The sequence below is a fragment of the Enhydra lutris genome, unplaced genomic scaffold (genome assembly GCF_002288905.1).
Source record: "Enhydra lutris kenyoni isolate GAN:26980312 unplaced genomic scaffold, ASM228890v2 scaffoldscaffold21, whole genome shotgun sequence".
NCBI classification, from domain to species: Eukaryota; Metazoa; Chordata; class Mammalia; order Carnivora; family Mustelidae; genus Enhydra; species Enhydra lutris.
In genome coordinates, this window is record NW_019154105.1 from 64,362,681 (window position 1) to 64,372,991 (window position 10,311).

Genomic DNA, 10,311 nt, shown 5'->3' on the forward strand with positions numbered 1-10,311 from the left:
AGACATGCCACCTGGACAGAGGACAACATCATTAAAATAACACCAGAAATGACCAGTCAGCTAGTAATACAATCATGTCATTTTCACATTCATATTTAAATGTTCCTAAAGAATATTTATGAGAAATTTATATACACTGTGTGCAAAAACAGCAGCAGAGCATATCAAAGAATTAGCTGAAGCATTCCCTTCATTTCTGGATCCATCAACTCAGATCTGCTAACGTGACACAGGGACGGGCTTCAAGAGGCTCCACTCTCCCACCTGCCAGCAATGTGACCTTGGACAAGTCTCTCCACCTTTCTGAGTCTCAATATTCTCATCTGTGAAATAGAAGTAGTTGCTACTGCACCACCTGTCTCACTACAGAGTGAAGTAGGATCTATGAAGAGGATCCAAGTTTGGTGTGAAATATCGAGGGATTGAAAATAACCTAAATGTCTATTAGTTGAGGGCTGGCTACATCATTTAAGGGTCACACATATTATGAGATGTCATGCTGCTGTAAAAAGCCACCAGGAAACTCTTAAGTACTGATATGGAAGGTCTTCAAGTTTTAGTACTAGGTAAAAAGCAGAGACAGGTGAGAGAGAGAGAGAAGGAGAGAGAGAGATAGCAGATGTAGACAGACAGACAGATAGAACTATTTCTACTAGTTGGAAAATAAAAAAAATTAGCCCCATAATGTGTGCCATGGATTTACTCTGCTTTGTGGATTGGCCTCCTTCCAGGAGGAAGAGGTACATTCCCAGCCCCGGTCAAGGCATTGACCTTGGCCAGGCACCATTTTGAGTGGCAGCCCTCCAGTCCTAGAGATCTGATCAAGTGTCCCAAGCTGGTGAGAGTCACCTGGAGGTCAGGGAAGAAGCCAGAATGTCCCTTCATCAATCAGATACCTGCTTCTGAGAAGCTCTCTTTGGGTGCCCTCCAGGAGAGGGTAGTGGGATTGACATGACTGACCCTTGCAGGTCGACTCTGGCCACCAAGCCTGCATTGGATGCTTTGTCTTGTTGAGGTGTCTGGCCCCAGGGCCCTTCAGTTCACAGAAATCAAGCCATTTCTTAGTGGAGGGTTGGGTCTGCAACCTTAGCTTCTATCTCAGCAGACTAAGACAAGACCCACATCCCCTACAGCCAAAGAGAGCAGAGGTCAGGAAAGGAAGAGTGGCCAATACAGACCTCCTTACAGAACTAAAAATGAATATATCACCCCAAATATTCTCTGAAAAGTGCCTAAATCTTACCAATTTTGCCTCAAAGGCTGAGCTCCTTTGTATACCTCCAAGCTTCCCATGCTCTAGCTCCTACCTGCCTCTGAGGCCTCCCTTCTCCATACCTAACAGAAAACAAACTTTCTGAGGACAAATCAAATATCTTTCAAAACAGAACTGGTATAAAACCACAGGTAAGCCACAATAAACTCCCAAACATCATTATCATATATACTTTATTCTCTAAAACAGAACAAAATTAGAAAGGAGTAACTGAAAAACTTTTAAAAAAGGACAGGTTAAACTTCAAAATCAATGTCAAAGGGATAGGTCAAAAATTTCTACTTCTGGCCATGATGGAAGAACTGGGAGCAGATTTACTCTCCCACCACCAAAAACGAGGTACAGTACATGGTGCAAAAGTTTCCAGATACTGGACAAGAGGCAGGACAGGAATGGGTGGCCCGAGAAGGAAATAGACAAGGTGACCCTATAGCCACCCCAGCTTGCTGCTTGGATGTGGACCCATGGGAAGCCCAGAAAGTGCATCAGGTTAAGGAAAATAAAATAGAGTTTGGGAGGCCACTATGTCTAGAATTTGTGGAGCACAGTCCCAAAGAGGAAATTGCTGTGGAGAGAGAGAGAGAGAAAGAGAAAGAGAACTCCAAAGACCTATAGGGGTGTCCTCAAGTCTTTGGCTAAGTGGTGGGCATGCTTGAATAAGAAAAAAAAAACTACACCAGACCAGGAAATGAACCACCAAAAATCACAGGCAGAGAGAATACCAGAGTTCACACAGAACTGGAAAGAGCTAGTGTTCCCATGAGCCAGAGGGAAAAAAGCACACAGGCACACAGTCCTCAGAATAGGGATACATTAGCCCTCAATTAAAGGTAGCTCTCGATCTTGCCTAACAAAACAATGTCCTGAAAGGGTAAAACTAATCCCAAACATCTTAACTACATGTCAAAACTTCAACAGGATTAAAGAAAACACAATAAAACCTGGGACCCAGCATGTAAAACCTACAATGCCTAGCATCTGATCAAAAATTACCATGCACACAAAGAAGCTGGAAAATAGGATCCACAATCCACGGGACGATCCATCAGCAGAAATGAGAGAGATGATGAAACCAGCAGATAAGGACATGGAAGCAGTGATAAGAAAAAGAAATGAGGTAGTGGCTAGGAATAGAGGGGACAAAATTGCAATTATTTGTGGACAGGATGACTGACCATGCAGAAAATCAGCAGAACCAGCAGAAGAATCCTCACAACAACATTAAAAGGCAGGTGCTTCTATTACCCACACTTGAAGAATGAGGACACCAGGGCACAGAACAGTTAAGAAGTTCAAGGTTACACAGTTGGCAAGTGGCATAGCTAGGACTTGGACCCAGATGTCTGGCTCCAGACACAGAATAAAGCAGTCTGGAAAGACATAAATAAAAGCTGGTAACATTTCTTTACACCAGGATTGAGTAAGTCAAGGATATAATTGAAAATAGGTTACCATTCACAACCACATGCAAACCTATAATGTATCTAGGAATCATCACAAAGAAACACCTTATGTATAAGGGGACCATATGGTTTATCACCACGTTGAGAGGCAAAAGGAGGAAATGTTGTTGGAACCATCCCAAACCAACTGAGATCTATGGTTACCCTACTTATGGAAACAATTGTTCCAAATAAAAAAGAAACATTCCGGGGCGCCTGGGTGGCTCAGTGGGTTAAGGCCTCTGCCTTCAGCTTGGGTCATGATCCCAGGGTCCTGGGATCAGAGCCCCGCATCGGGCTCTCTGCTCAGCAGGGAGCCTGCTTCCCTTCCTCTCTCTCTGCCTGCCTCTCTACCTACTTGTGATCTCTCTCTCTGTCAAATAAATAAATAAATAAATAAATAAAAGAAACATTCCACCTTTTGGAGGATGGGATGACAATTGTCAAATTAACCTGTAAATTTCATGCAATCACAACAGAAATTTAATTATGAACTTGATTAACTTATTCTAAAACGTATATGGCCCTCCAGACTCTTGTAGGTTTAAAATGATGCATCTGTGAGCTTACAGTGAGCCCATCAGACAGTCGGGCTGTCCCTGGCTGAATGTCCCAGGCACACCCCAACCCCTCAGGCAGCTGCCAGGGACCAGAGCAGACTCCTCACTCCATTAGCCTCTCAGCTATTCGGAAAAAGAGGTCAGGGAGGAAGCCCGCCCTTGTCTGTCTGTCTCCCTGAATCAGTCACACGACGCTTTGTGAATCAGTCACACAGCCACTCATGCAACGTGGAGCTCAAATCAGCCAAATGGATTTTCTATCTGAAAGCAGGAGGCAAACCTCCAAGTGGCTGATGCTCAAAGTGGTCACCCATCTGAAGCTGTCCCAACAGCAGACACCGGGACCAGGGGCTGGCCCAGAGAAGGCTATCCAAGAAACCTTCCCTAAAGGATAAAGTAGGAGACCAAAGGATAGGAGCAGGACAAGAAGGGCAAGGGAAGAAGCCAAAGAAAGACGAGGGGACATGGGAAAGGCACAGGAGAGCCACCTTGGGAGGCTGAGCCTTTCCTTTGTCACAGAAGGGCGTAGTCGATGGAGGCAGACGTGCCCCCTTCCATCCCCGGCTCTAGTGAATACTGATGGTGTGACCTTGGGCAATTCTCCCAACCTCTTCAGATGGCAGAGTCCAGAAAAGGCACAGATCAACCAGAGTGGAGGGTTCCAGGGATCACGGATGCAGATTCTCGTAAGGGAAGGAGGTGCTTCCAGCATGCTTGGCAGCCCCAGTAGTGAAGCCAGAGTCCCTTCAGGGAACCAAACGGCCAGCCACACTGAGGCTGTGCAGTGGCTCTCTGACCCAGTCCCTCTCTCCAGCTACACGAGCCCCGAGGAACTTCCCCATCCTGGAATACGATCACACCACTGTCAGCCGCTGGCATGCAAACCCAGGGCTGTCATTTCCTTCTACAATGACCCTGCAAATGAAAAATCTGAACGATTGTGGCTCAAATGCTAAGACAACGCAATCAATCAATTTTGGGAGGAGCGTCAAAGCCGTTGAGCTGAGAGTGCGTATTCTATTGGCACTTGCCACAGTGAGACAGCCGACTGTGAGGATGGCCTGTCATTAAATTGTTACAGCTGGCAAATGCCGCTTGTCTGTCTTTCTCTGGGTTCTGGCGCAAACCCACCGAGCTGCTCCATCACTGAGCAAAACTAGCACTGTAGCCACTGAAAGCTGAGTGCCTTCCTGTCTGGTCATCACAAAACCCCTGTCACTAGTGGGCTATCACTGTCACAACCCTCACTGATGCGGGAGCCAACGCCCGCTTGTCCCACACTGCACGGCTACGGGAGACGACCACACGCCGTGAGAATATTCCCCGGCAATCCCGACCAGGGCATTCGACGCAGAAGCAGCCTGCCGGCAGGGAGCACAGGGAAAGCTTTCGGTTCGGGCCCTGGAGCCACCACTGCCTGGCGTACCTCTTACACATAAGTTAATACAGATGTGGATAGGAAGTACTGAGCAAAGCACTGCAATCACAGGCACTCGAAAGCCAACAAAGTAACTGAGCACTATTCTCCGTAAAGCGCTGTTACACCTTAGGAGGGGAGTCAAATTCTTAAATCAGTGCACAGGACAATGACACGTACGTGGCCCTGTCGATGCCAGTGCGTCCTCCAGAGCCGGGCAGAGGGCTGGCCTCCTGTCCACATGAGGGGTCCAGGTTGTGCCTGGGACAAATGCACGTCTCCCAGGAGAACAACAGAGGTGAGGTCAGGGCACAGCAGGCTGCTGAGTCTGGCTCAGGGAACTGCCAGGACAGGATGTCACATGTCACCATTCACGGTCCCACGGTCATTCACCTTGTCCCTCTCCTCCGTGGATGGGCCCAGTAGGATCCAGCTAGCCTTCTCAGCCTGGCATGAGAGATCCTTCTATCATGGTCTGCTGTTCCTCCCTCGGGAAGCCCTGCACTCCAGCAAAGCAGCCTTTTCACGGGGCTGCTGATTCTCTGGGCTCCCCCTGAGCCTACGCTGTGTCCTTGGCCGTGGCTCAGGCCACCGTTTCTCTCCACCAACACAAATCCCAACCTTTTCTTCTCCAGCAACATCCACCTAGAGTCGAGGGGTTTGGCTTACAGACCAGCAGGTGTGGGAGGAAATACCCCACCCAACCCCCAGGGGGCTACTTCCTCTGCAGCTGGGGGCCCCTCTCTCCTCTGCTGCCCCTTGGTGAAACTGGACCACAACACCCGGAGCCAGCTAGGCCCAGCTCTGCTTAGAGATGCGCTTCCGCTTCTCTCCTCCAGGGAGGCCACCCCCAGGAGCCCCAGGGAAGGCTGTGATCAGGTGGTTGAGTGTTTCATCCTGGGGCCGCTCAGGGAGCCCGTCTGGCTCTCACACTACTTTCTATCTTCGGTGGTAGTCTTGAGAAAAAGGATGTGTTCGCCTCTACCTGCCTTGTCCCCATCTTCCTTCTCAGTTTTACATAGAACACAGATGGGAGGGGGCGCTACTTGTGTTCAGAGACATTGTGGTCTGGACCTTGCCCTGCACAGGCTCTAGGGCTCCTGGCCACCTGATGCTTTTGTGTTCTGAGAAATACACCTGCATTAAACGGACACAACACTAGGGCGAGAAGAGGGACAGGAGGTAGAAACAAGATGGTGCTCTGAAAGATGGCTTGATACGTCTGTGCAGGGAGCACATTCCTCTGGGGAACCTCCCCTCTGCTGAGCGCTGGGGGACACAGCAGGCACTCAGACAGCAGTAACACGGTGTCACCTCTTCAGAGAGACCTGACCCGACCCTGCAGCCTACAATCTGTGTTACTCATCTCAACCCCGTCCTGTGACTGTCACATCATCTCGTTCATTTCTCAAAGGCGCTGACCACTGTTGAGGAGTGCTTTCTGTCCGTCTCCCCTAGCCAGAATGTGCACCCCATGAGAGCGGGGCCAGGCCTGTCTGTCACCGCTGTCACCCAGAGTTGCTCCACACCGTGCCTGGGACACTACCACCTGTTCAGAATCCCAGTGCAGTGAATGGGCAGTGTGGGGCGTGTTAGGATAAGGAAGGACGACATAGCAGAGGAACGAGAGAGAAGAACTGGGTGGTCCAGGCAGGCTTCTTGGGAGAGGGGACACTTGAGGACAGAGGCAATGCCTCCAGACTGCCAAGGACAAGGTTCATTTATCCAGGTAAGGGAAGGTGGCAAGGTCCATCCAAGGAGAAGGAAGAACGCGGCCGGCACTGCAGGCTCGTGCGCCGTGCATGCGGGAATGTCAAGTACAGCACGTGTGCACGCCTCAACGCAAGGCCAGGCATGGAGGTGGGGACCCCACGTCTGCGGAGGCAGCAGCACCTTGGAGCCTACAGGACGATCCAGAGAGCGAGTGGGGAAATGCAGGAGGAGGTCGCAGACAGGACTCCGGAGAGGCCTGAGGGGCACGGGTGGGTCCCAGCTGCAGGAGACGCTGAACAACAGGGTGCTGACAGAGATGCACACACACCCCTCCCCCACAGGGGGACTCTGTGCGCCCTGGGACTGGTATGACATCAGCCCTGTGTGGGCAATGAGAACAGATAAAGCGGAAGGACTGACCTTTTCAACCAGGTCTTCAGGGGCCTGTTCCTCGAAGAGCTGAATTTTGTCTTCAATGCACTTCCTCAAAAGGTCTATCTTGCTTTTACTCTTGGAGCGCGACTTTCTCGCCTTGGACTGCTGCTGGAGGGGGCAAGAGAGAACACGGACGGGAACGTGAGCCCCGGCAGGTCTGTGCAGGCCCATGTCTCCCAGAGCTGGGAGGGGCTCCTGTGGCCCCCAGGGCTGCCCAGTTGTCTTCGGCTGGACAAAGAGGGAAAGATGGACACTTGCCTGAGCAAGCTCAGTTCATAGGCCTTCAGGCCGCAAAGGGAGAAGAAGGACGGCCACTGGCAGTGCCACAGCTTTGCCGTCAGACAGCACAGCCACCCTGGCGCCTCTCTTTCCCAGCCGTGGGACCTCCACCTGTCAGCCTCTCTCAGCAGGGGACGCGACCCAAGAGGTCTCTGTCCTGGTGAAGCTGGGAGAAGCGGTTCTCCCTGGCTGGCACCAGAGGACTCCACCACCACCTGCACCTCTGCGTTCGCAGGTCAGTCTACGGGAAGGGAGCCAGGCTCAGCCAATCACAGACACCAGCCCCTGCCAGCACATCAGTGCATTTCTCCTGCAGGGTGGGGTGTTTTGTTTGTTTGTTTGTTTTTAATGTGAGAGAGAGTGCGTGCCCACATGCAGGGATGAGCAGGGGCGGGGCAGAGGGAGAGGGAGAAGCAGGCTCCCCGCTGAGCGGGGAGCCCAATGCCGGACTTGCTCCCAGGACCCTGGGATCATGACCTGAGCCCAAGGCAGACGTTGAACTGACTGAGCCACCCAGGCGCCCCTCTTCTGCAGGGTATCAAGCAAGCATAGTTCACACTCGCGGCAGGCTAACTCTATTTCCAAACCGAGCACTGAACAACTTCAGAATCAGGAAATTAATCACTGCCAGGATCGGCCATCTGATCCAGTCCACTCCAGAGAGGCGAAGCGCACCTTGCTGCACTTCGAAGGAAATATGTTTATGCATTGCTCCAAAACTTAAAAAAAAAAAAACCAACAAACAACTTTGCTACTTTGTCCCTTACTCTCTAACTACCATCGTCTTATAAATCCTGCACTCTTCTAGAAACAGAAATAGAAAAAGCCTTTTTTTTTTTTAACATGAAAGAACATAAAAGCTTCTAAGTTGTTTTTGCATTGTGCTGTTTTTTTATTCAATAAGGCTATGTCTAAATTTTTGTCTTCCCTCAAAGGCTAAGCAGTGGGTTTCAAGTCAGAAAATACCAGCCTTGAGCCCAGTTCCACCACACCCTGTCTGCCTCCATCGGTTCATTTTTCCTGGGCTGGTGGGTTTCTCTTCCGGGAAATGAACACAGAAACCAGCTCCTGGCTCTGCGGTGAACGTGCATGAGCTCACCGAAACTGAAGGGCTTTGAGTCCCAACATAATACCCCTCCGGGGAAACCTGACATCTCTCAAACATTGGCTGGCTCAGGCCCGTGCACTGCACACCTACTGTGTGCCAGGTACTTTCCAGATACTGAGGATGGAGCGGCGAATGGGTCAGGGGGCTTGTCTGCAGTGGGAACACAGACAGTGAGCAGGCTGAGAAACCAGGACATTTCAGTGATCGACTACATGAAGACATGGACCACAGCCACATGATGAATGCCTGGGGACGGGGGTCTTCTGGACGGGTGCTCAGAGTGGACCTCTGCAGGGTTAAGTGGAATGGAGACAAGGACAGACCACAAAGCTGGCCCCTGATGTTCTGGGGGAAGCGTGTTCCCATCAGAAGAAAATCCTCATCTTAGGTCATGTTCCCCAGAGGCAGAGCCAGAGATGGGGTTGGGGTGTACAGGGTTTCCTGAGAGAGCAGCTCAGAGCTGCCTGTGGGGAGCTCGGGAACCAGGTCAGGAAGGGGAAAGGGCCACACAGGGCGGGGGTCTCAGTTAAGTCCAGCCTTGTCTGCTCCATGGGGGGCCTCAGGAGCAAACATGGCACAAGACTGGTCTGCCTTTGAGGCACATAATAGGTGATCAAAAAAGGCAGCTGTCCATCACGATGATACAGGACCCGGTGTGAGAGGCTCCCTTTTCCTGACTCCCCTGAGTTGAGTGAGCACCCTCCTTGTGCCACTTACAGAAAGGGCCAGGAGTCAGTCATTGGGCGTGGCTGAGGGAGCAGGAGAGAAAGAAACCTCTCAGCCCAGGGGGCACCCATCTGCCCAGGGCCAGGCCCAGAAGAGGGTGCAGGTGAAGCCATGAGCAGCTGAGGGCCCAGGCAGGGGGTCTGTGATGGGCACCTAAAGGTTAGGACAAGCTTGGCAGTTCTAGGCGTAGCTGGATGCTGATACAGAGCAGAGGAGAGGGGATCCCAGGGTGGGCGGTGGGGCCCAGGCCCCCTGCATCAGGGGCAGGGAGATGCCCATGTCTACAATCAAAGAGTGCTGGGGTGTGCCTCCTACCTGCAGCTCGGGGGCAGCCAGGGCCTGGTCCAGCCTCCGGAACTCTGCTTCTCGCCAGGCAGTCTGGAACTGCTGCAGCAGGGCGCGGGCCCGGATCTTGGGCAGAGCCAAGCTCCTGTCCATCTGAGCAAAGCAGCCGTGAACTTCCTGCCTCAGCCTGAGCAGCTCGTCTTCAGACAGGGAGAAGGCCGAGGAGCAGAGCTTCCTGGAAAAGCAAGACAGAGAGGTAGGCAAACCATAAAAGACTCTTAGCTCTGGGGGTTGCTGGGGGGCGGGCAGCTGGGGTAACTGGGGGATGGGCATTAAGGGGGCATGTGATGCAATGAGTACTGGGTGTCATAGGCAACTGATGAATCATTAAATTCTACCCCTGAAACTGATAATACACTGTGTTAAGTAAATTGAGTTTAAATTAAAACATTTTAAAAATAGATAAAAAAGGGGAGCCTAGGTTGCTCAGTCAGTTCAGTGTCTGCCTTTAGTCCAGGTCATGATCTTGGGGTCCTGGGATTGAGCCCCACATTAGGCTCCCCGCTCAGTGGGGAGCCTGCCTCTCACTCTCCTTCTGCCCTTCCCAGTGCTTGTGCTCTCTCACACTTTCAAAGAAATAAAACCTTTTATAAATAGATAGATAGATAGATAGATAGATAGATAGATAGATAGTTAGATAATGGAAATGGGCGAGGGGGTAGTGCTAGGGAAGGAGAAGCTAGAAATTCAAAGAGCGAACTCTACTCATTAAATCCATGACTGGAGAAACTATCATGTCTTTATTTTTTTTAATTAATTTTAATTTTAATTTTTTAAATTTAATTTTATTTTTCCAGTGTTCCAAGATTCATTGTTTATGCACCACACCCAGTGCTCCAAGCAATATGTTGGAGAGGATGTGGAGAAGGGGGAACCCTCTTACACTGTTGGTGGGAATGCAAGTTGGTGCAGCCACTTTGAAAAACAGTGTGGAGATTCCTCAAAAAATTAAAAATAGAGCTTCCCTATGGCCCTTCTTTTCACTACATCTGTATCTTTGGGGGTAAATACCC

At 50.7% G+C, this 10,311-nt stretch overlaps 1 protein-coding gene across 1 annotated transcript in view; it reads right to left on the bottom strand.

The window, feature by feature from the left end:
• Window positions 1-10,311, bottom strand: part of LOC111149087 (EvC ciliary complex subunit 2) — a 117,295-nt gene that overhangs the window by 25,959 nt on the left and 81,025 nt on the right. Inside the window, exons 15-16 of the mRNA XM_022506000.1 lie at window positions 9,269-9,473; window positions 6,826-6,948 (exon numbers count right to left, since the gene is read on the bottom strand). Coding sequence (XP_022361708.1) covers window positions 6,826-6,948; window positions 9,269-9,473 — 328 coding nt within the window. The remainder of the gene's footprint in view (window positions 1-6,825; window positions 6,949-9,268; window positions 9,474-10,311) is intronic.